The 26052-nt window shown below is 45.8% G+C and overlaps 1 protein-coding gene across 6 annotated transcripts in view; it reads left to right on the top strand.

Annotated features, from left to right (window-relative positions):
- RIMBP2 (RIMS binding protein 2) overlaps positions 1 to 26052 on the top strand; it is a 575178-nt gene that overhangs the window by 472273 nt on the left and 76853 nt on the right. For all 6 annotated transcript variants that reach the window (XM_088482099.1, XM_088482100.1, XM_088482101.1 and 3 more), the window contains 2 exons: positions 2492 to 3304; positions 15576 to 15727. In XM_088482099.1, the coding sequence (XP_088338225.1) occupies positions 2492 to 3304; positions 15576 to 15727 (965 nt within the window). The remainder of the gene's footprint in view (positions 1 to 2491; positions 3305 to 15575; positions 15728 to 26052) is intronic.

A 26052-nucleotide genomic window follows, 5' to 3' on the forward strand; every position in this document is an offset into this window, starting at 1 on the left:
TGTTTCATTCACATAATGTTGACCAGCAGTTTTTTCTGTACGGTAAAAAGCTAATTAAATTGTTTGAAATTCAAAGTCAGGTTTTGATTTGAGATAATGTTTATGTATTATACCATAACACAATGCAGTGTTGAATAAAATTGCATAACCAAAGGTCATGTATATTCTTCTTATACAGTGCATCCGGAAAGTATTCACAACACTTCACTTTTTCCACATTTTGTTATGTTACAGCCTTATTCCAAAATGGAATAAATTCATTTTTGTCATCAAAATTCTACACACAATACCCCATAATGACAACGTGTAAAAAAAATTTTCTGCAAATTTAATATAAAAAAAATAAAAAAATAAGAAATCACATGTACATAAGTATTCACAACCTTTGCTCAGTACTTTGTTGATGCACCTTTGGCAGCAATTACAGCCTCAAGTCTTTTTGAATATGATGCCACAAACTTGGCAAACCTATCTTTGGGCAGTTTTGCCCATTCTTCTTTGCAGCACCTCTCAAGCTCCATCAGGTTGGATGGGAAGCGTCGGTGCACAGCCATTTTCAGAGATGTTCAATCGGATTCAAGTCTGGGCTCTGGCTGGGCCACTCAAGGACATTCACAGAGTTGTCCTGAAGCCACTCCTTTGATATCTTGGCTGTGTTGTTGTCCTTCTGAAAGATGAACCGTCGCCCCAGTCGAAGGTCAAGAGCATTCTGGAGTAGGTTTTTTCATCCAGGATGTCTCTGTACATTGCTGCATTCATCTTTCCCTCTATCCTGACTAGTCTCCCAGTTCCTGCCGCTGAAAAACATCCCCACAGCATGATGCTGCCCCCACCATGCTTCACTGTAGGGATGGTATTGGCCTGGTGATGAGCGGTGTCTGGTTTCCTCCAAACAATGCCTGGCATTGACTCCAAAGAGTTCAATCTTTGTCTCTCATGGTCTGAGAGACCTTCAGGTGCATTTTGGCAAACTCCAGGCCGGCTGCCATGTGCTTTTCACTAAGGAGTGGCTTCCGTCTGGTCACTCTACCATGCAGGCCTGATTGGTGGATTGCTGCAGAGATGGTTGTCCTTCTGGAAGGTTCTCCTCTCTCCACAGAGGAATGCTGTAGCTCTGACAGAGTAACCATTGGGTTCTTGGTCATCTCCCTGACTAGGGCCCTTCTCCCCTGATCGCTCAGCTTAGACAGCCGGCCAACTCTAGGAAGAGTCATTGTGGTTTCGAACTTCTTCCATTTACAGATGATGGAAGCCACTGTGCTCATTGGGACCTTCAAAGCAGCAGATATTTTTCTGTACCCTTCCCAGATTTGTGCCTCAAGACAATCCTGTCTCGGAGGTCTACAGACAAGTCCTTGGACTTCATGCTTGGTTTGTCCTCTGACATGCACTGTCATGTGTGGGACCTTATATAGACAGATGTATGCCTTTCAAAAACGTGTCCAATCAACTGAATTTACCACGGGTGGATTCCAACTAAGCTGTAGGAATATCTCAAGGATGATCAGTGGAAACAGGATGCACCTGAGCTCAATTTTGAGCTTCATGGCAAAGGCCGTTAATACTTATGTACATGTGATTTCTTAGTGGTTCTTTTTATTAATGAAATTTGCAAAAATCTCCAAAAAGTTTTTTTCACGTTGTCATTATGGGGTATTGTGTGTAGAATTGTGAGGACAAAAATAAATTGATTCCATTTTGAAATAAGGCTGTAACATAACAAAATGTGGAAACAGTGGAGCGTTGTGAATACTTTCCGGATGCACTGTATGTAGTGCATATCAAACATGATGTATTCTGAAACTTCTCTATCTCCTAATCTAAGTGTTTCTGGATAAATTGTTATTGAGGTAGTTTATTTTGTATTTCCTCCAATTTAACCATAATCAACTCATCATTGGTAACTTTTGTAAGTTTTTAACAAAGGCTAATAAACTGGCTGAGAGGAATTAACCTTTTACTAATTATGGGGCTGATTCTGAGTTCGGAGTAAAGTAAGAAAGAACAAGTAAGTTTGCATCTTGGTAAAACCATGCTACACTGCAGGGGGGGTTGGAGTAAAATGCGCAGAGAGATTTAAATTTGGGAGGGGTGTATCCAACTTCAGACCTAAATTGCAGTGTAAAAGTAAAGCTCTCCAGCATTTGTGGGCCTGCATTCAAAATCAGCCAGTATTTACCCTGCATGCAAAAATAAATAAATAAATATATTTCCAAACCCATGGTTTGTTCAGGTGCAAAGTAACTTGCTTTGCTTCCAACTGAGAATCTATCCCTTTATATACTCTATGATATGGGTAGTACTGTAAGCTTGTTGTTCAGTGCATTATTTGCTATTATAAATTTGTGCATGTACTAAAGATATATAATAATTTTATATTATACAGTATGTTATATATTCCATTGTCTGTTTTGTTTTTGAATAAAGCTCAAAAGAACCAATTGAAAGCCTACAATTTTGTTATATCTATATACATATATATTGTACACAGGAGAGCTTTTGGATGGTCAGAGAGGACTTGTTCCTTCAAATTTTGTGGATTTTGTTCAAAATGAGGAATTCCATGTATCCAGCACCTTGGCCAGTGAACAAGAAGAAAATTTCCTCAATCACTCAGCTCCTCTTCTTCAAGGTGACCACACGCTGGAGATCACCCCATCAATCCACATAGAATCCAGTGTGCTGAACAATGGCACAGGGAACATGGATGTGAACATTGATGAGATTGGAGAAGACATTGTGCCTTATCCTCGGAAAATTACCCTTATCAAACAACTCGCCAAAAGTGTTATTGTAGGCTGGGAGCCTCCACTAGTGCCACCAGGCTGGGGTACAATCCACAGCTATAATGTGTTGGTGGGAAAAGAAGTCCGTGCAACATTGAGCTTTGGGAGCAGAACAAAAAGTCTAATTGAAAAACTGGATCTTGCCACGGTTACTTATCGCATATCAATCCAGACGGTCACAAATCGAGGCAACTCTGATGAGCTACAGTGTACTTTGCTAGTTGGTAAGGACGTTATTGTAGCTCCATCTCATCTCAAAGTGGATAATATCACCCCAATGTCTGCTGAACTCTCCTGGCTCCCAAGCAACAGCAATTATAGTCATATCATATTCCTGAATGAGGAGGAATTTGACATTGTTAAGGCTGCCACTTACAAATATCACTTTATGAACTTAAAGCCCAATATCATTTACAAAGTAAAACTTCTTGCGAAGCCCCACCAGATGCCATGGCAGCTTCCTTTGGAACAGAGGGAAAGGAAGGAAGCCTATGCAGAGTTTTCTACCCAACCATCAGGTTAGTGGGTGCTAGGTAATCTTATCCTTGACTGCTGATAGAATGAGCTTGGTATCTGACATTGTTTTACTGTCATAATTAGAGTTAAAAGCACAGTTTATTGCACATAAATGGCACTTATAGATATGCATGATAGAGTGCTATGCACTATCCATATACATGCAATGGTTATGAAATGTATAGTATTCAGCAGGGCACTGGCCATCAGCAATGTTGCACACAGAAAATATATTAGAACAATGAGTAATAATAGTACATACAAGCCTCATTGCTTAGCGGGAAGTAAGTTCTTGATTTTATTTTTAGTTCAAGGATTATAATTTAGGCTGTCTGCCTCATTAGCACTGTTGTATTTCTGTAGTACAGTAAATACAGATGTGTATTTACTACAGAACTACAGGTCCTGTGTGCTAGATCCCATGGGACTCTGCTTGTGTCGAGCATCTATGTTCATTGTTCATCTGAAATTGTCTTAGTTGCAAACTGATGCGGCAAACTGATTAATTTCATATGCGACACTTTTATATCTCTGTGCGACTGAGTCTGAATCTGTATCCGAAATGCTAATGTAGCAGCTGCCAAGTTTCGTTGCACTTATTTCACTGACTCAGTCGCACACAGATATACAAGTGTTAAATAACAAAGTAATAGGTGCAGTTTCCTGGTGCGTCTTAGTCACATGACATTGTGGCTAAGATGCATTACCGGACGAAAAAAGACAATTGGCGCAAGTGTTGTTATGTGGAACCTGGCGGCTCACCATGCGGTGTATAAGGACATGTCTCTAGTGGTAGGACTCTTTAAGTAGAACAAGGTGATTGAGATAACAATGGGACAGTAGTGACAGCCACAGTTTGCAATACTAGACTGGATCAAATATGTTGGCCTAACACCAGTGCCTCGCTTAGGCTTTACTTAAAGCAAGTGAACATCTGTCCAGATCACTTTTAGACTGAGGTTTTCTTACCGCAGGTATCAACCTTGTATATAAATATCATCAGTTTAGGATGTTGTGAACAGCATATTATGGGTATGCAGTCGGGAAGCCGGCGGACCTAATCCCGACAGCCGGCTTCCCGACTGCTTCATCCCGGTGAGGGTTAAATGACGCCTGTCATTTTACCGACGCTGGGAGACCGGCGCCCGGCATCCCGATCGAAGTGATGCCGGGCGCCGAGCACGAACAGCCGCCGGGGGAGGGTTAGGTTTAGGGCTCCCGGGGGGGGGGGGGGGAAACTTAGGGTTAGGCACCCCCCCTGGAGGTTAGGGTTAGGCTACGGCGAGGGGGAGCTAGGGTTAGGCACCCCCGGGGGAGACTTAGAGTTAGGTACCCCCCCCGGGGGAGACTTAGGTTTAGGCGGCGGGGAAGGGGGGGTTAGATTTAGGCACTTAGAGGGGGGATTAGGGTTAGGCACTGGGGGGAAGGTTAGGGTTAGGCACCCTTAAGGAGGGTTAGGGGAGGGAATTAGGTTAGTGAATACTTAACTTAGGGACGATCAGGATTTTCAACTATGTCGGGCAGCCGCTGTCGGGATTCCAACCGCCGGACTTGCGTCTGGCGGTAAATCATACCGTTTCCATATTATGTATTGTAGATTCTATCCTTATTATTCATGGCCTGCGGTATTGTGGTAGAGAACACCTGTTGCTTGAACTGATAGGCAGAACCAGCTGAATCTTGGTGCTAGTTGTTTTGTTATTGGCTTTTGAGGTTTATTGAAAAATTGGTGTTTACAGAAACATATGTTGTTCTAGCTTTCCCACTCCCAACAGATGATCTCTGCTACTGAGCACAAGGTTCTTAACAAATGTTGCAGAGCTGGTTACATTGTCTAGGTAAATTGGTCATAATGTTTTTAAATATTGAACGAATATTGTTAATTTCGCCGTCATGTGCTGTAAAGTAGCCAGATAGAGGAGGGGAGGGTCCGGAGTGTGAGGGATTGAACAGGGTGATTGGGAAGAGAAGATTGAGAAGGAAGGAGCAGGGTGATGGAGAATAGGATGTGTCTGGGGTGTGTGGGATGGAGAAGGGTGATGGAGGAGAGTATGGGGCTGGAGTCTGAAGGAAGCAGTGGGGTGATGGAGGCGAGATGGTGCTGTAATGTGAGGGAAGGAGCAGGGTGATGGAGGAAAAGAGGGGCCATAGCTATAATCATCTCCTCCTTAGTATTTTGCAATCAGGGGCTCTAAACTCAGGGGTGAAGCTATGCTTCTGTCACCCGGAGCAAAGTCTCAGCTTGGCGCTCCCTCTCCCTGCCTCCCTGTTTAACACATTCGTATATGCCATCAGACCATCCAGATGCGCCATATATGACATCAGACTACTTTATATGCTCTTAAATATATTTAGGGCTGCTTCAGAAATTTCCCAGGCTCACAATCTGCCCTTTTGCTTGACAGAACACAGAATGTGACCATCCTCTATAATTATCATTGCAAAACTGGCAGGGATCCCCCATTGTTCTAATCATATCAACCAAATTCTTTACTAAGTGGCTGAGTCAGTGTTGCATGCAAATCTAGTTTGTGGATTGAGCCCCTGATTCACTGCGCAGCTGCAATAACGCATGCATCCGTGCTGTGAAAATATGCTACGAATGTGCAGTATGCAACAATCGGCCAACCCTGAATACACCATCATGCTCTAAATCTCAATGTCATTACGTCCATTTACTCTATAGCTATCAGAGTATGTGTATCCAGTATGAAATTGTTGTTCTGGTTATACTAATACAACCTGGATGACATTTTGGGAGAACCTTCAGTGACATTGAGAGAATGTTGGGGCAATTTGGCAGTAACTTCAGTGTTCAAAATAGCTCAGTGTGCTAATTTTACATGTACAAAGGTATCTAAGTTGATGTCAGCATTGAAATCTGTAGGAAAAACACCATCAGCAAATTGGAATAGTGGTCTGATGGCTTATTGCAGGATTGGGCATTAATGTGAAATGTAAGGCAAAACAGGCGCTGCAGCTTCAGCCCAAGACTAGAGAAGCCAATAACCGTCCGCTGTGAACTCCGCAAAGCAGGATATAGTAGTTGGATAGTGCATTTTCTGCTCTTCAAACACTGCAATATACCGTATAGTAGTGAGTTCAGTTGTATAAAGAGCACAGGCAATGGACATACAAAGCAGTGGAGAATAGTGATATAGTCAGATATAACCCTTCATTCATCTTATTCTCAACACCTGTGGCACCAATCTAATGAAATGTACAGCTCTTAGGGGTCTATGGGCCTGATTCAGCACGGATCACAATTGCAACTGCATACGCAGATCGGATGATTGTTAAGTACTGCGCATGCATAGGCACCGCACTGCGTGTGCATGGCGATCGCACTGCGATTACGCATGCAGACAGGAATCTATCGCAGTGTGAGTGACGGGGGAGTGGTTGCAGAAACGCAGACGTGTTTGTCCGTTTGAACGCTGTTGCATGGGCGTGCATAAATTATCCAGTGCAATTGCCTACACAGCTTGAGTACTTACTGCGTGCAACGAGACGAAATTTCTGCAATGGGTCAGACCTGCTGTAATTGTGCGTGAGGAGCCGATGTGCTTCAATTTTACTGATGTATACGCAGGACTGCGAGGTATTACGGATGTGAGAAAGCAGCAGTGGGCATCTCTATGCTGGCTGAGCGGTGGCAGACATTAGCATATTTTCACAGCTGTATTTTGCGTGCGATTACGCAGCTGTGATCGCAATTGCGATCCCTGCTGAATCAGGCCCTGTGTACTTATAGTCGCGTACCAGCCGCAATTATTATGTATCCATATTTTAATGAAAATATCTGTACAAAGGGGAACTCGCAGGGACAGCGTTTGCAGTAACCACTGTCCCTGTGAGTTATATACCCGGCAAATTGTAGAAGTCTTTAAAAGAAGTGAAAGACTTCTCCGGGGAAGCTGACACTGCGCATGCGCACGGTGTCAGCTTCCGGAGCCGGCCTGCTCCTGGAGCCTCCGTAGGCTTACAGCAGTTTGCACTATCTGAAGAAAAATACTAGGGCTAAACTCTATGAACTTTCTGTGAAATCTCCTGCATTGTGCTTTTAGTACATAACTACAGTACAATACATAAAATTATGCAGAAACTACAGCTTGATACATAGGCCCCTTAGTCATTGTTTTTAACAGTGAAAGATTCTAGTGGTTTTGTAATGTTGTGAGTGCTCTTATTCCATTAGAAGTCAGTGTCGATGCTAATCCGCTACTCAGTGGAGCACGTAGAAAAAACTCTCCAATGGTACTGTTTGCACGTATGCAAAAAAATGGTCATGGCCACACGTCACAAGGGGTGTGGTCCCTTCATATAGGCGCTTGTGAGCATGACACGCCACCCATTTCTCATCACTCTGGGAGCATTCCTCTTCATTACATTCCAAATACACCTTACGTATATGGTGGTTTCTCTGCAATGGGCAATCTCTGAATAAATTGATCCTCCCTGGGCAGGCAGTGTCTTCAGTCGGTATTCACGTAGGAGATCACATTGTCCAGTAGATGCCTGTTCGTGTAAGAATGTAACCAATGTCATCATACAACAGAGGTTCAACCAGACTTGTGCCACGTGTCACCTTTTGCCCCCTGTCTTTCCAGCTTCCTGTCCCGTCACTTCACCCTCCTGTCTTTACAGCCTACTGCTCCCTGTGTCTCTCAGACTCAATCCCCTCATCTGTGTCGCTCAGCCTCCCCCTCTGTGTCGCTCAGCCTACCCCTCTGTCTCCCAGCTTCCCCCTCACCATGTGTCTCTCTACCTCTCCCTTACCCTGTGTCTCAGCCTCCCCCTCACCTTGTATCTCTCAGCCTCCCCCTCACCCTGTGTCTCTCAGCCTCCCCCTCACCCTGTGTCTCTCAGCCTCCCCCTCACCTTGTGGCTCTCAGCCTCACTCTCTCTCTGTGTCTCACAGCCTCCTCCTCTCTCTATGTCTCTCAGCCTCCCTCTCTCCCTGTGTCTCTCAGCCTTACCCTGTGTCTCTCAGCCTATGTTCCCCTCGCTCTGTGTCTCCTAGCATCATTGCCCCCCGTGTCTCTCAGCCAGGCCCCATCATCCTCAGTCTCCCCAGCCCACACTTGCCTCCTATTGCATGATGAGGTTGCTGCTTACTGCTCTGTCTTCTCGGGCAGTTTGGCTCCTCTTCTTCAGTGTACAGTGACACAACGTCTGCAGAAGCAAAACTTTATTTTAAACTGCAGTTTGTCCTGTTTTCATGTCAGACATAAAAACGGAACAAACTGTGTCCTGCCAGCAGGGCCGTAACTATGGTAGTGCGACCAGTGCCATGGCACAGGGCACCGCAGGGCAGGGGGTGATGTTTGGGCCTGTCAATTTTCTGTTTCTTATCATTCTCACTTGTAGCTTCCTCTTCTTTTATCCCCAGCATATCCTGACATCCTCTATATCTTCCCTGGCCCTTCCCCATGAATCCATGGCCCTTTTACAGGTGCACTATCTTATGTCCCTATTTAAAAAATGTTGGGGGGGGGCTCGACACTGGCACAGGGCACCAAAAAGTCTAGTTACGACTCTGCCTGCCAGCATTGAGGAGGTTGGGGGTACGGCGTACCAACAACTAATTTGTGAGCAATAAGATGTATTGCTCACTGATTCCAGAGGCTGTATAAGAACTTCCAGGGATAGGAAATCCAGACCTGTCAGAGCTGGAGTAACTGAATAGCATTAATGGAAGTAAGTTCTGTAAACAATCCAGATTCAGTACACAGGTAATCAGTCCTCTCAGAACCCAAATGCAAGATGGTTCAGTACATATGTAAACGTTCAGGTGGGAGCTAGATCCAGGGCAGTCTCTCGAAACATAATTTAATCACCTAGCACTTAGGCCCTCATTCAGAGGCGGTCGCAAGAAGCGACCGCTCGCTCTGAATGAGGGCGGCCGCTTGCTTTTTCTAGTGCAGCCTCCTGGTCGTTAGCTAAGCTGTGGGTTACCATCCACAGCTTAGCAAGCGACCAGGTTGTTGGTCGTAATGGTCAAGACCATTGCGACCATCGGGGCTTGCGACGAGACACTAAGGTTGGGTCTCGGCAAGCGCAAGCCCCAGGGAGCTTCCTGCTCTGATCGAGCAGGAAGCTCCCCACTGACATCACTGCTGATATCAGTGCGGCCGCCCACAAAACGGTAGGCGTTTCTTAAGGAAGACCTCCATTTGTGAAACCACCCCCCCACCCCACCTACAAAACGGGCCGAGCTGTTGACCAACATCGACAGCCGGCCCTTTTGTAGTGAGCTCCGGAGCGAGAGAGTTTCTCTCTCGCTCCAGGGCTTGCGCACGCGCAGTGCGGCCGCTGCGCGTGCGCAGGACCAAAACATCGACCCGGTTGCGAGCGCTCAGCGCTTGCGACCGGGTCTGAATGAGGTCCTTAGTGCCACATGAGTTCCCTCTTTAAAGGGGTTTGTCAAAGTCCAGGCAGGTTTCTTTTCTTTGAACATGTTTGTTTGCCGATTATAATGCTGGGAGCTAGTCCTCCAGTAACAACTCTGGGCTATACTGCCAAATGCCACCCATATCGTCTAGCCAATCTCTTAAAAGATACACTTCTTTCTGTAAAAGACCATGCAAGTATTGCATGACCAGGGGCGGATTGGGCCACCTGGAGAACAGGGCACTACCTGCTGGGCTGGACTCCATCTCTCACCAGTACAGTGCCAAATTAAAAGGTAGACACCAGCAGCATGTGAGCCAGACCCTCTGCCACTGATAGGATTGTCAGTCACTGTCACACATTGACAGTGATAGCACCGTGGTCACGCTCAGGGCATTACTCTATGAGCTGTGCCTGCGGCTAATTATCGCAGCAGTGACAGGTAGTCTGCGCTGGCTCAGTGTACTACACACATTGGTCGCGCAGGCTGCAGGGGTAGATGGGTCGGGTATAGAGTCATGTGAAGAGGAGTGGCTACAAAACTGCAAATTCTTTCTCTCTGACATTTACTGAGTGCCAACTTGTCATTTGCTCCGCTTACTGAGATCCTATTACAATGGCTATCTAACATAGCTTTAGAATTTGATGAGTGTCAGTTGGTTGTGACTCAATCCTGATATAATACAGGGTCTTTTACTCGCTATTGGTCACAAAGTTGTTCTTATAACTTTTAAAGTAATTGACGTACAGTAATTTAGTGAAATTTGACAGACACACCTTGGTCTATGATAAACATGAGGAAGTCATAGCAAGTGTTGAAAGTGTTCTCCATTAGCTTCCAGGCCAGCTGCTCATGCATGCACGAAGTGAAGGCCAGCTGATCACCACCTTAGTCAGCAGCACAGTCCAAAATTCAAATAGGGGAGCCACACCAGCTCCCAGTGAGGATGGAAGTTGGTGTGGTTCCCCTATTTGAAATTTTGGACTATGCTGTAGCCCCACCTCTGGAACATCAATTACTTTAAAAGTTATAACAAAAACTTTGGGGCCAATAGGGAGTGAAACACCTTGTATAATTTCTTATAATAGGACCTGACGGTCAGAGGACAATATTACAACTTAATCAACCAACTGGACTTAGGCTGGGTACACACCTAAAGATTTTCTGTCCAACCATCCAACTAGGTGATTGGTTGGAATGAAAATCTGGTAAGGTATGAAAGCAAATGACAATCAGCAATTCGCTCCCAAATGCTGGAAAATGGACAAAAACTGTTGTTTGAACAAATTGTTTAGATCAAACATTTAACAAACTTGTCTGAACGACCATTTTCATCTGTTTTCTGGCATTTAGGAGCAAATTGACGATCATCAGTTACTCCCATACGTTACCAGATTTTCATTCCAACCAATCAACTAGTTGGATGGTTGGACAGAAAATCTTTAGGTGTGTACCCAGCCTTAGGTTTGGGGATTCAGAGTTTCACTACAATGAACATGTTTCACTACAATGAACATGTGCGGAATCTTGGTGTTGTTCTTGTGGCTTGACACTTAAATATCAGGTGTCAGCCATGATCAAATATTCATTCTTTCATCTGTGGTACAGAGACAGAATCAAGCACTTAATTCTATCATAAGATCTATCTACACTCATATACGCATTTGTATCATCATGTTTGGATTTCTACAGTGAATGGGTCATCAAGCAAAAGAATTAAACCAGCCCTGTTGTAGAATGTTGTCATGGTTTAATACGTTGACAGGTGCCATGCCGACATCCTTAGAATGACGACGTGAAATGTTGACATTCGCAGAATGTCAAAATGAGAATTGTTAACCTAACGTACAGATGTGTACTGCTACATCTTTGCTGCGTATGTGGTAAATCGCACCACACATGGTACGAGCAGATACGCACACTGCGTTCACATCCGCGATATCATAGGATTGTATGGTGCGATTTCAGTGCGCGCCATAGCGTACTGTAGCGTACGATGCTACAGTTAATTGCATGGAGTGATGCGTGCGCACGTTTGTAGCGCGATCGAAAAGGATGTAAGAGGACACATCTGTACCACACCCATAATCCGGGTCAAGGTACCTGGAGCAGCTTCTGATTCCTTACACCTCCAACTGTTTACTTTGATGTGCAGATGAACGGCTATTAGAAGTACCTAGAAACTCACATTATTAATTAGGGGTAGAGTTTTAGCTTAACAGCTCTAACTACCTGGAACTTGCTTCCTTGCTGAGTTTGAGAGGCGTCCACTCTAGAAACATTCAAAAATAGACTGAAGGTTTACCTGTTATTCCAGCATTTCATTAATGCCCCTTTAGCTTCTAAAAAAGAGCATACAACAATGCTTAGCTTTCTTTTCTGTAAACTAATAATACTTAAGTTTATTTAGTATTTTGTGTTTTTTTAAAATGCAAATGTAAAGCATTTTGAGTAACATGGATAAGGGTTGTCTAAGCTTGTTGACCGAGCAGAGCAGCCAGGCCTTTAGGCGGCCAGTCAGGCCATCAGCCCTCCTGGCATTTGCCAGAAGGGCCAGATGGCCAGTCCGCCCCTGGGCCCACCCTCTGTTTCCACAGGGCAAAGTAACAATATGGCATATGTTTATTATGTAGTAGGCATAATATCACCATCCTAATGTGCTACAACTTACTTAATCAATGTACACCTACACTAAGGTAACCCACAGATCAAGTTTTTCACACAAGCAGCAACTCCATGATAATAGTTTGCTTTATTGTGTTTATCATAGAAATCAAACGATACAGGGATAGAAGGTCTACATTGTCTAGATAGACAGTCAAAAGAGCGACACCAGATGGTCAACATGCGAATGATCGACAGGGTAAAATGGTGAGGGTTATTATTAGGCTGCGGAAGGGAATAGTTAAGGTTAGGCACTAGGGGGAGGGGGAGGATTAGGGTTAAAATAAAAAAAAATGTGTCGTTACCAATTTGTGTGTAGACCTTTTAACCCTGTCAACCTTAGTCCATGTTGACCATTTAAAAGATAACCTTTTAACCCTGTCGACCATTTGACCCTGTCAACCTGTTGGCTGCCTAACATGTGGTGTCGATCTTTTGACTATCTAAATAGTGTAGATCTATGGACACCCAAATGAAACAAGACTTATGATGTCTTGGATCTATGTCCATCTATCTATTATTACCACATAACATGTAACAATGTGTACTAGTAATTTTTCTTATAGTAAAACTTTAAATATAGAGATTTAAAAAAAAAAAAAAAGTATAAAAGTGCAATATGAAATGAAGACCGTCACCATCCCAATCAGTGACACACAAACAGACATGAGGCACATCTCATTTGTTTAATTTCCAGCTAACACATTGGCAGTGTCCTCACTTCTTTGTGTTCCAGTTAGCTAAGTGGCTGTTTTGATGACAGGACACAGAGCTACATGGCTGCTAGTTTGTGTTTCTTAGATACTCCGATGTATATACTCTACGGCAGACTTGTTTTTTTCTCTTGCTTTTCAATGTTTCATTGTGAAACCTCTCTTCTCGCCAGCATTGGCAGCTGTATAGCATTGTAATTGTTTCTTTTTTTTTTCCGCAATAAAAATGACTCTTTGGTTGTATGGCTGCCCTGTGCCGTTGGTGTTTGTTAATCTGGGTTACTGTCTAGACTTTTGCTGCATGCTGAATTACATAGCAAGGGTGGTTTGTGGCAGTTCCAAGTTGGAGTCTGATTAATTGGCCTGATTTCTTGTTACTGCAATTGATTATTTTCTTGGCCATTTTTTTGCATTTATTTTGTTTTGTGTTAAATCATTTTCTGGGAATGACTCTCCGCTCTGCTTGGTTAATTGAGGTATTAGCACAACCAAATATAATGACAATCTCTTTGCTGGCCAAAAATGGCATAAATGGATAATCTCCATGTTGATGGTTTCTGAACGGCATTTGCAAGTTTAAAGTTAAACTCATAATCAGCCTGGTCTCCATTTATCTTTTCTTTTCTAACTACATGGTACTACTGGAGAGCTCCACGGCTCCTCTCCCTAATATGTGCCATCTGCATAAAATGAACAAAAAAAAATATTCTGCCAGTTTATTAAAAATTATATTTTGATTAATTATGCTAGCATAAAAAATGCATAAGAAACAAAAGTGTTTAATTGATTAAATAAAGGGTGTCCTTCCACTCCTACAATCCCACCAAACTTTTTTTTTTTTTCAATGTTCTTGGGAATATAAAAGATTTGTATTCTTATATCTCCTGGCTGAAACGTTGACACTGTCATTCTATAGAATAAACTGTTCGGAATGGTAGCATGTACGTAGGGGCCCGCTTTTTTCGGCGTTCTGCTGATTAGTCTGTTTTCAATTACATCTATGTTCATTATTTACTGTGCATGTTTCATTATTTGGTGTCTTTTTCGGCCTGATGCATTCAACAGAAGGACATCTGAAAGGGGCGCCATTTACAGACCAGTCCTGTATTCATTTTTCAAATGCAGCATTTAAGGTGATCAAAGTGTGTGCTTTATTCATTTTACTTTGGCTAATTCCAAAAATTAAATTTCATGTTAATTTTTAGAAGTGCACCACATACAAAAATGAAGTTGAAATTCAACATTTAAAAAAATGCATTTAAACCTGCTGTCCTAACTATTGCAATATGATTGTTATGTTATACACTTATAAGACCCTAAACTTATGATTGACACATAACTATACTTAAAATTCATTGGACATGTGACTTGTGTTACATACGAATGTGACTCACGTTACATTTCTGTCCCCAGTCAAAGAACTCTGATACAAATTACTAAAAATTGTAGAATCCATGTGAATTAATCAATGTAGGCCTGTTTATCTACCTGATTAACTGTGAAGATGTATAAAATATTTCACCTGGTGATGATGGCCATTTCCAGTTCTGCCAGCTTGCTCCATTGTGCTCACTAATTATTCACCATCTCTGATGTCCTTGATCTCACCTGGGTAACTCTTTCCATCATATTCAACATAGAACCAATCACAACCGTTAACTACATCAACTGAAGTCACTGTGACATAAGTTCATCAGTAGAAAGAAATGAAGTTGAAAATGTCTTGGCATCTGCTGTGATACAATTTAATTTTCAAGTATTGTGTCCTATATTTTATTGAATTACTCTTTTCGTACAGCGCACTTAATATATATATATATATTATGTACTGTATATAATACAGTAGTGTAAGCATGGTTTCTGCATTTGCAATTGAAAAAGGTAATGTTCTGTTTTTGGTTAATTTTCCCTATTCTGTGGGGGTCGGGAACCTAACCCGCCCCATGTCACTCTATGGTATTGGATTTTCCACTACTATGACAGCACTGTACAATGCGGTATTCAGCTCCTCACCTTATTTACATTTTTGTTTCTTAATGTAAATAATACACAGCTACATTATGCCCAACTTATATACTTAATAAAATTGGCCAAAATAGCTCTGCCTAATCTAGCCAAATTGCCAAACATTTTGTAGCTGCCGCTCATTCCCAGATAAGTCCCTGCCCTTTTTGAGGTCTGTGAATAGAAACTATTCGGAGGTATGAGTTTATATAGAGCAAAACTTACTACCAAAGTCTTGATGAAATGTTTGGTAATTACCCTACGCAATGCATTTTTTTATAATTTGTTTTTATCTCTCAATGAAGCTGATATTATAATCTTTATTTTTTTAATTTTTTTATTAAAGACTTGCACAACAATATAATCTCATGTTTTATGGAGTAATATATATCTATATGACTAGTAGTTGAAGTATTATAGTTAGTGTAGTTCTACAATATCTTCAGTACACTGAGGACCTCTAGATTAGAAAGAATCAGTCTTTGCTTTTGATCACAGGTCCCCCTGTTCCACCCGAAGAAGTTATGGTGCATCCTGGGCCTACACCGGTTACACTGCTAGTTACGTGGAGGCCACCAGTACTGTCACCAACAGGAACTTCCAATGGAGCAAATGTGACTGGATTTTCTGTGTATGCAAGAGGACAAAAGGTAAGTCTCAGACACTATGCAGTCAATGTACTGACAAATATGAAGGAAAGACTGAATCATTTCTACTTGTTCCTCCATATTTGCCTCCTCCTAGTTACATTGCGTGAGAGATTTGTATTACCATATGACAATGGTTTTCAACTCCAATCCTCAAATACCCTCAACAGGTCATGTGTTCTGGATTTCTTTACTCATGCATCGGTGAGTTAATCTGTCTTAAGGGACCCATACACCAGGCGACAGATCGGATCGGAAACGCCGACCGACGGCCATTGATGTTCGCTGATTCGTAGGAGGATTGGTGAAATTCTACATAGTAAAAGTCACCGATCTAAAAATCACAATCCTATTTTGATTGTGATCGGCAAATCCGTGAAATCCAACATGTTGAATTTCACCGATCCTCCAAACCCCGGAACTGGGGACCGCAGAATTGCGACAATCTGACACTGATGTATGGGGGCCATTACTCAGTCAGTAATTATACCACTTGTTTCCACAGACAAATCCTGAAAACATGACCTCTTGTGGGTACTTGAGGCTTAGCATTTAAAATACTGTTATATGACATGTGTCACTCTTCTCCTTTATGTGTCACAATCCTGAGCCATCTCTAATGTCTTCTTCTTTTGGAGTAGAGCTGAGTTGTATCTAAGAAACAATTATTACATTTGACGTTACTCTACTTCAAAACTGATACCCTGTGATCATGGCAATATTTGACTATATACAAATTTCAGTATTGAAAAGGTAAATTGTATGTACATTCATACTTCTGCTATGAGCAAGCAATGGCTCATATAATTCTCAAATATTATATAACCTTTGGTAGAATTTGGCTGAGGTCACGGAGCTGTAGTCAGGTGGCTCAGCAACAATCCTCTTTTGCAGCAAACTGTTATGACATATATACTCCTTTTACACCGAAGCGAAAACCCAGGTTATTGCAGGGTTAACCCGGGTTGCTGCGTGGTGTAAAAGGGGCAATGGTTGGATTCCCGGGTCGAGGGACCCAGCAATCCAACCCAGGTAGCTTGCAGGGATTAACACGTGAATGACCCGTGCACCCCTGCAGTGTAAACGGGAACCCCGGGTCGACCGACCCAGGTCCCATTTACAGCATGGGGACTTCCGGGTTTCTCTGCACTTGGAGATGATGTCATCTCCAAGCGCCGGGAGAAGTGTTCCACTGCACCTGTGTGCAGTGTAAACGGCGCTGATACGGAATCTGGATCTGCGCCGCAGTAGAAAAGGGGTCTGTATTACCCGTTTTGGAACTGTGTTCCAAATCTCGGGTCAGACCCAGGACTTAAACTGGCCACATATCTAAAGATTATCTGTCCAACCAGCCAACTAGTTGATTGGTTGGAATGCAAATCTGGTAAGGTATGAAAGTAAATGGCAATCAGAAATTTGCTCTCAAACGCCGGAAAATAGACAAAAACTATTGTTTGAACAAATTGTTTAGATCAAACATTTAACAAACTTGTCTGAACGACCCTTTTCATCTGTTTTCTGGCATTTAGGAGCAAATTGCTGATCATCATTTACTCCCATACGTTACCAGATTTTCATTCCAACCAATCAACTAGTTGGCTGGTTGGTTGTAAGTTGGTCTAGTGTGTGGCCAGCTTCAGATAGAAAAGCAGTATTAGTGATAATTCCGTACACGTCCACATGGGCTTTTTAAGAAATGAGGGGGCCTTTGTGCACCCTACCCCTGGTAGTATGTGCAGATGATGGCACAGTACCAAATAATTTTCTATCTGCTGCAGATGTGCCAAATTTCCTGTGATTTCTTCTGAAATATGGCACTCATTAGGGCAAGAAAGGGTTACAAAACAGTTATCATTTTTTCCTCTAATGAAAGCTAATTTGTCATTGCCTTTTTGCCATACAATTGAGGAAATGATAGAGAAGCAGACATTATAAGCTCTTTTATATATAGCAAATGCAATTCACACCTGTGAACCTACGTCTTGTATTTTCCTGAAATACTAAAGAGACAGACTTCTATAGTTAAATTCTATTGTTAAATATCTAAATAAAGACATGACTCATCTGAACATGACTTTGCAGCATCAATTCCATTATCTTCCGCTCATGCAATGATAAACCTGTAACTCATCAAGAACTGATGGCAACAGTTGCGTTAATGCAAATTGGCCACAGAATTTAATGATTACATAAATGGATAATACTGATAGTATCAAATGATTATAGCCATAAATAAAGCTCTGTGTATAAATACCTCTAATTTGCAAAACTCACTTTTAGCCCCCTTAACCTGACAATATGTAAGTTTTTTTTTGGCCACAATAGAACAACTTATTGCTGTAATTTACCTTAGAGTATGGGGGTAGCTTACTGATGGTGAGGGCGAGCTCTGCAGACACATGCATACGTGAGCCGGCCTGCATATGCACTGTGGAACTGAAGGTCCAGATATGAAATGTGGAAAAAATAAAAAGTATTTAAGTTTAATAGTATTTAAAACCTGTTGTTAGAAACAAATGCATTATTCAAGGATTAAAGCTTTTATTAATAATTTGGAATTGTCATCCTGAGATGGTGATAACAGAACGATGCTGTGACATTACAAGTACCAGCTCCATCAGGCTTGGGGGACCCTTCCCCAGTAACCTTTATATATGGCCAAGTAGGAAAAAAAAAGAAATTTTCACCCACTGATAAATCAGTTCCTAAATCCTACTTAATTTTTTTTCTACTTCAGGGTCCATAGGGTATCCACAGGATACCTTGGGGTATAGGTGTGACGTCAGTCGCAGGGCACCAAAGAGTTAAGCTTTCAGCCTCCCAGGATGCACTAGGTCCCCCTCCTATACCCCGCCCCCGGGCCAAGGCACCTCAGTTTAGTTTGGTGCCCGGCCGGAGTCGGGTGCACCTGTTGGAGTGGGGGCTAGAAGAGCCCCTGAAGCTTATTCTTCATGCAGCTGTGGCTGCACAACTGGATGAACAGCATGGACAGTCAGTCCTGACGTCCATGCTGTCTTCCCTACACCCCGCCGGTACCAGAACGCCGGTACTGATCCGGGGATGCTGGTGGGCGTCTGGGGTCACAGCTAGCGGTGACCCCAGATGCTCCGGACCATGGCCGGATTCAAGGGGGACAGAGGTAAGCAGCGGGGTCCCGCGGTGGGTCCCCGCTGATCACATGGTCCTAAGTCCCCAGGCAGGGGGCTCCCTGGGGACTGGCTGCAGCGTGGAGCCAGGCGACCAACCTGCGCTTCCACTACCCCCTGGGACAGCGGACCGCAGCAGAGCGGTAGCGCTGCGGCGTCCCAGGGGTTAAATGCATGCCAGGGGAGCGCGCCTTCCCTGTCTCACAGCCGGCGCCTCCCCCGCTGCACACAGCCCTCTCTGCATGCTGCCGACTGGTCCTGTGGCAGCGCTCCTCCACCAGGCCAGCCTCCTCTCTGCTCCTCGGCGCCCATCTTCTCCAGAACGCATGGTGAACGCTGCTGGAAGCGCTGGACGGAAGCATCGTGGTCTGGGTCCCCCCGCATACCTCTCCTCCGCTGTGGTCAGGTCTGTGTATGCAGCGCTGTGTCCTACCAGGCCCTGTGTCTGTGTAGTTGAGTGATCAGCGCTGTTAGTGCAGGAATTGTTATTTTTCTGCATTGTATGTGACTGTGCTAGCGCTGCTGCCTGTAATCTTTTCTTCTCTAAACTGTCAGCTTTATTACTGTCCCTGTTCTTTCTGCTAAAGCCCTTGCGGTGCGGTGCTGCAGGGTGGTCTCTCGCCTATTTAATACTTAATTGGTGAGAGAGGTCACATACGTGGTGCCATCATGTCTGAAAGTGATTTTCCCCTCCGGCTACAGTGTACCACGTGCAAAGTACCGTTAGCGGAGGGGGAGGGTAGCGCGGAGGGCCTTTGCCGGCAGTGTTTGTCCATGGCGCGGCCTATTACGGTTACAGCACCGGTACAGGAGCCGCCCTGGGCTTGTTTCGCTCAGGCGTTAACAGCTTTAGTGGGCCAGTTAGCTCCGCAGCCCGCGTTTACTCCGATGGGTTTGTCCCAGCAGTCTGTGGTGTCGTCACCCATGCAGGGGTTCCCACGACAATTGGTGGTACCCCACAGTCTCCCTATTTCCCCGCTCCCGGGTTCTCAGGAGCCAGCGTGGGTTAACTCCCTGACGAGTTCTGTACAGCACTTGTCGGATGTGTTGCAAGGGGAGTCTGTGATGCGGTCTCATAAAAGGCCGGTGGCGTCTCTGTCCGCTCCTTATGAGGATGACGAAGGGACGTCTGATGATGGGGAGATTCTAGATCCTTACGATCAGGAACCTCTCCATACTAAGGACGCTGATGCTAAGTCCAAAGTATATATTCCTGGACTTATTCGGGCGGTCCGCACAGCCTTGGTGATTGAGGACGAAGTTCCCCAGCGGCTAAATCTAAGTATGCCTTTTTCAAAGATGTGAAGGGCGATGCCACAGTCTTTCCTCTTTCGGGTCAGTTGGTGGACCATTTAGAGGAGGCGTGGAAACAACCTGGCAAAAGATACCAGCCGCAGAGACGCCTGGCGGTGGCTTATCCGTTCGCGGATAATTATTTTGCGAAGTGGGAATCCCCTCCACAGGTGGATTCTCACGTGACCCGTCTTGTCCGTAGTGCCACATTGCCGATGCCATCCATGTCCTCCCTTAAGGATGCTACGGACCGCAAGGTAGAAATCTGCCTGAAGTCCGCTTATTCCCTTGCAGGGGGGGCAGCACGGCCGGCTATGGCCATTTGCTGGGTTGCCAGAGCGATGGAGCGCTGGGCGGATTCATTAGAGGCTTCTTTTGAATCCGACTGTCCGGCCGATCAGGCGGAGTTGATTGGCAATCTCCGTGATTCGGCCACCTACATCAACGAGGCGGCTCTAGACATTAGTACTCTGGTGTCTAGAATTTCTTCAGCAGCGGTAGCTGCTCGTCGCACCTTGTGGCTGCGATCCTGGAAGGCGGACGCAGATTCCAAGAAAGGTCTGGAAGCGTTGCCGTTTACCGGAGAAGTTCTCTTTGGTCCGGATCTGGATAAGATTGTGGCCACGCTGGCGGAAGCCAAATCTGCCTGTCTCCCGTCGGCCGCTGCTCCTTCTGGTTCGGGACCATCGTCCTTTCGGTCATCTAGGGCCCAGGGCAGGCCCAAACCACAGTCGTTTCCTCGACAGGCTGGCCCTAAGAAATCGGTCAAGCCCCGGAAGCAGGCATGGAGTACCAGACGTCCGGCCCCCAAGCCAGATGACAAGCCTGCGGCCTGACGGTCCGGGCCTCCCTTTGGGGGATCCCAGGGTGGGAGGCCGCCTGCTACAGTTCGCCCAGTGTTGGTCGACCACTACGACAGACACTTGGGTTCTGGAGGTGGTTTCCCACGGATACGCCCTCTCCTTCCGGCACAGACCCCCGGCTCGCTTCTTCACCACGGGTCTCCCATCAGACCGGAACAAGGCTACGGAGCTGCGGAAGGTATTGCACACTATGCTCCAGGCTGGAGTTATAGTGGCGGTTCCATTCTCCCAGAGGGGCCAGGGTTTCTATTCAAATCTATTTTTGGTACAGAAACCCAATGGGTCATATCGTCCGATTCTCAACCTCAAAGCACTCAACAAGTCTTTGCGGGTCCCGAAGTTTCGGATGGAGACCCTACGGTCCATCATTCTGGCGCTGGAACCTGGGGACTACTTGGTGTCATTGGACATACAGGACGCTTACCTGCATGTCCCTATTCTTTGGCGCCATCAACAGTTCCTCAGGTTTGCAATCAGCAGCGACCACTTCCAGTTTCGGGCGTTACCTTTTGGCCTGGCAACAGCACCACGTGTTTTCACCAAGGTGATGGCGGTCATGGCGGCTTCTCTGCGGCTGCAGGGAGTCCGCATGTTGCCGTATTTGGACGACCTGTTATTGGTGGCAGGATCTCCAGAGCTCCTGTTACGCCACTTGGACCTGACCATTGCACTGCTGCAACGGCACGGCTGGCTAATCAACTGGCAGAAGTCCACTCTAATCCCGTCTCGGAGGATTCTGCATCTTGGAGCCTTATTGGACTCGGGACAGCAAAGGATCTTCGTGACGGAGGACAAGATCTCTGCTTTACAGTCAAGGGTGCGCAGTTGTCTGCACAGCCGCCGGGTGTCCTTACACTCGGCGATGAGGTTACTGGGCTCCATGGTGTCGGTGTTCGACATGGTGGAATACGCCCAGTTTCACTCCAGACCTCTGCAGCACCTGATCCTGTCCAAGTGGAACGGGCTGACTCAGTCTCTGAAGTCCCAGACGATTGTGCTCACCCAGGAGGTTCGCCTGTCCCTTACGTGGTGGTTACAGACGACCCACCTCAACAAGGGACGTCCGTTCTGGGTTCCAAATTGGGTCCTGTTGACAACGGACGCCAGTCTTCGGGGCTGGGGAGCAGTTTTGGGTCCACACTTGTTCCAGGGCAGGTGGACGCCGACAGAAGCGGAGCTTCCAATAAATATCTTGGAACTCCGTGCGGTCTTCAATGCTCTCCAGCAGGCACAGCGGTTTCTCCAGGGTCGCCCGGTGCAGGTCCAGTCGGACAACGCTACCACCGTGGCCTACATAAACAGGCAAGGAGGAACTCGCAGTCGGGCGGCTCTCGTAGAGGTCTCTCGGATCCTGGTTTGGGCGGAGCGCAATCTTCCGGCCATATCAGCGGTCTTCATCCCGGGAGTGCTCAATTGGGAGGCGGACTTTCTAAGTCGCCAGGACGTTCATCCGGGGGAATGGTCCCTGCACCCGGACGTTTTTCAACTACTGGTGGACAGGTGGGGTCTTCCAGAAATCGACCTCATGGCGTCCCGGCACAACAACAAGTTGCCGGTGTACGGGTCTCGCACAAGAGACGAAGGGGCGTCTCTGGTGGATGCTCTGTCCGTCCGGTGGACGTTCCGGTTCGCATACCTGTTCCCTCCGGTCTCCCTTCTTCCACGGGTAATCCGGAAATTCAAACAGGAAGGAGGGACGCTCCTGTTGATAGCTCCCGCGTGGCCCAGACGGCACTGGTTCTCAGACCTTCAGGGTCTGTCCGTGGACATTCCTCTGCGGTTGCCGCTACGACCGGACCTTCTGTCTCAGGGTCCTTGCCTTCACCCGGACCTGACTCGGCTGTCTTTGACGGCGTGGCTGTTGAGACGGCCATGCTGAGGTCCCGGGGGTTTTCCAGCTCTGTGGTGCGTACCATGTTACGAGCTCGGAAACCGTCTTCCGCGAGGATATACCATCGCGTGTGGCATACGTTCTTCCAGTGGTGTCGACCGAGAGGTTATGCACCGCGGGAGTTTCGTCGGTCTCGGATTCTCGCCTTCCTGCAAGCGGGACTAGATCATGGGCTTCGCCTTGCTTCTTTGAAGGTACAGGTTTCGGCCCTATCTGTCTGGTTTCACCGTAGGATTGCTACAATCCCGGATGTGCGCACCTTTATGCAGGGTGTTCTCCGCATTCAGCCGCCCTTTGTTCCACCTGTGGCGCCTTGGGATTTGGCTGTGGTCCTGAGGGCTCTCCAAGGACCGCCGTTTGAACCACTGGGCTCAGTGGATCTTAAATGGCTAACAGCTAAGACTGTTTTCCTTCTGGCCATTGCTTCGGCCAGACGTGTTTCTGAGTTAGGGGCTCTTTCTTGTAGACCCCCTTTCTTGGTTTTTTATGGGAACAGGGCAGTGCTCCGCACTCGGCCCGAGTTTCTTCCCAAGGTTTTTTTCCCAGTTTCATATTAACGAGGAAATAGTTGTTCCGGCCTTTAACTCACCGGGTCTTTCCGTGGGTGAGGCCTCTTTGGATGTTGTGCGGGCCTTAAGGACTTATGTTGACCGCACTTCTTCGTTTAGGAAGTCGGACGCTTTGTTTGTCCTCTTTGGCTTCCGTAAAAAGGGTTGGCCTGCTTCAAAGCAAACTTTGGCAGCCTGGATCCGTATGGCTATTTCTGAAGCTTATCTTCATGAAGGCCTACCGGTCCCTCCTTCTCTGAAGGCTCATTCCACTAGGTCTGTGGGTCCTTCGTGGGCAGCTCGACGTGGTGCCTCGGCAGTTCAGATCTGCAAGGCTGCTACGTGGTCTTCTGTCCATACCTTCGTGAGGTATTACAGGTTTGACACCTTCGCCTCTCAGGATGCTTCCTTCGGGCGGCGGATTCTCCTTTCTGCACAGGAGCGTCCCCACCCTTAAAGGATACTGCTTTGGGACATCCCCAAGGTATCCTGTGGATACCCTATGGACCCTGAAGTAGAAAATATGAGATATGGTAAGAACTTACCCTTGTTATCTCTATTTCTACGAAGTCCATAGGGTTCCACAGGACTCCCGCCCTGTCGCACCTGTGCTGCAGATGGGCTTTGCTCTGGTCACCGGTTTTCCGTCTCCCTCTGGTGAGAATGTGATTCTTGTATGTGTCCAGATCTTTGTTCTCTCTCTTCCTTATCCTCCTCCGGCCTATGGCTTGGTAACTAACTGAGGTGCCTTGGCCCGGGGGCGGGGTATAGGAGGGGGACCTAGTGCATCCTGGGAGGCTGAAAGCTTAACTCTTTGGTGCCCTGCGACTGACGTCACACCTATACCCCAAGGTATCCTGTGGAACCCTATGGACTTCGTAGAAATAGAGATAACAAGGGTAAGTTCTTACCATATCTCATATTATCTAACCACTTAATGCCACAGGTGTGTGACTATGTAGCCTCTGCTTTTCTCCACTTTATCCTGGCTCCCCAAACACTACGGGGCCAATACAGATTTGACCGGATACTTGTTAAATGAGTACGTCTTATGCGTTTTCACTCTGCGCATGCCATGGAACTGGGCATATGTAAGTACGGGTGATTCAGAGTCATACGCACGTCAGTCACATATCCACTGGCAAGTAACGGGGCATAACTGCTGTAACATTGTTCTCAGACAGGCTCATGCTTAGAGAGGGCATGTCAGTGGAATGGCATGCTATGCAGAGCTGGCTGGGAGTGTAAATAAGTATCATTTCAGATGCATCTTTTGCACCTAGTATAGGTTCGGTGCAAGTGTACACTGATGATGATAATAGTATCAGTGAAGCATATGGACAGGGAACGGTCTGCTCAGGCTATAGATACATACCACTCTGCATATGGGGAATAGGCATTTGTTTCATGCACCAAAACAGAGCCATCTGCGTCCGAGTTGCATTCAGTGTTGAATTTCCCTTTAGGTACATGAGGCACATGCCTATGGGTGCCTCCTGCTTGGGGCCGGCACTTGGATGCTTGTTTTATTGTTGTCAGTCCTAAATTTACCAGTGATTACAAAATATTTGCACTCTACAGTTCCATATGCCATTTTGAGTGGAGTGTTGATGCAGACTCTCCCTGTAAACTGTCCTTCTTAGAAAATGTCTGTATAATTAAAAATATAATAAAATTAATAGCTTATGGCTTGTATTATTATTTTTATTATATTATACTGACAATAGCAACATGAGGGCTTTGTATCCAAACAATGCAAATAATAAAAGTGGGCAATGGGGTCTGGTCTTTATTGTGACTAGGGGTGGCCTGACCCCTAAATCCACCCCTGGTTGCATTCATCTCTGTCTCAGTCCCCATCTGTCTAGCCCAATCTCCACCAGATGCACCTTGTCACTGATAAGAAGACACGTGTCCACATCTTTCAACTAATACCCCTTTTCCACCAAAATTCCTGGTCTGACCCAGCCAGCGCCGACTCTGGATATTCCCGAGTCGGCGCCGCTCACACCGGAGTCGGGTCTGCATAGACCCGGCTTTCCCGGCGTGAAAGTGGACACTTGGAGATGACGCCATCTCCAAGCGCCACTGAAGCCGGACCAATCGGCCGGCTAGCAGCGCACTCCAGGTCATCGTGACCCGGAGTGCGCTGTTCTCACAGCAGGGTTTCACAGGCTATGCCCGTGTTAAACCCTGCTATTTACCTGGGTTGGATTGCCGGGTCACTCAACCTGGCGCTCCAACCCTCTCCCCTTTTACACCAGGGAGCTGCCCGGGTTAACTCTGCAATAACCCGGGTTTTAGCTCCGGTGTATAATGGGTATTAATGTGCTCGTCACCATTCTCCCACTACCAGTCACAAATTGCAAGCCTGATTCTTTTTATTCTGGCTTGATCCACAGTGTTATGAGATCTGGCATACCTCCTTGCCAACATTCCAGACCACATCACTATATTGTTGTGAAACAGCACCTATAACTTTTAACAACTTCTTCCCTCATCTTATTTATCAAATCCCATGTAGGTAGCACACCCAAGTTGGTTTATTAGCATGTTGGATGCATATTCAGTCTCTGCAAGTTTTCCA

This window comes from Taudactylus pleione, unplaced genomic scaffold (assembly GCF_031769625.1).
Source record: "Taudactylus pleione unplaced genomic scaffold, aTauple2 ptg000282l, whole genome shotgun sequence".
Taxonomy (NCBI): domain Eukaryota; kingdom Metazoa; phylum Chordata; class Amphibia; order Anura; family Myobatrachidae; genus Taudactylus; species Taudactylus pleione.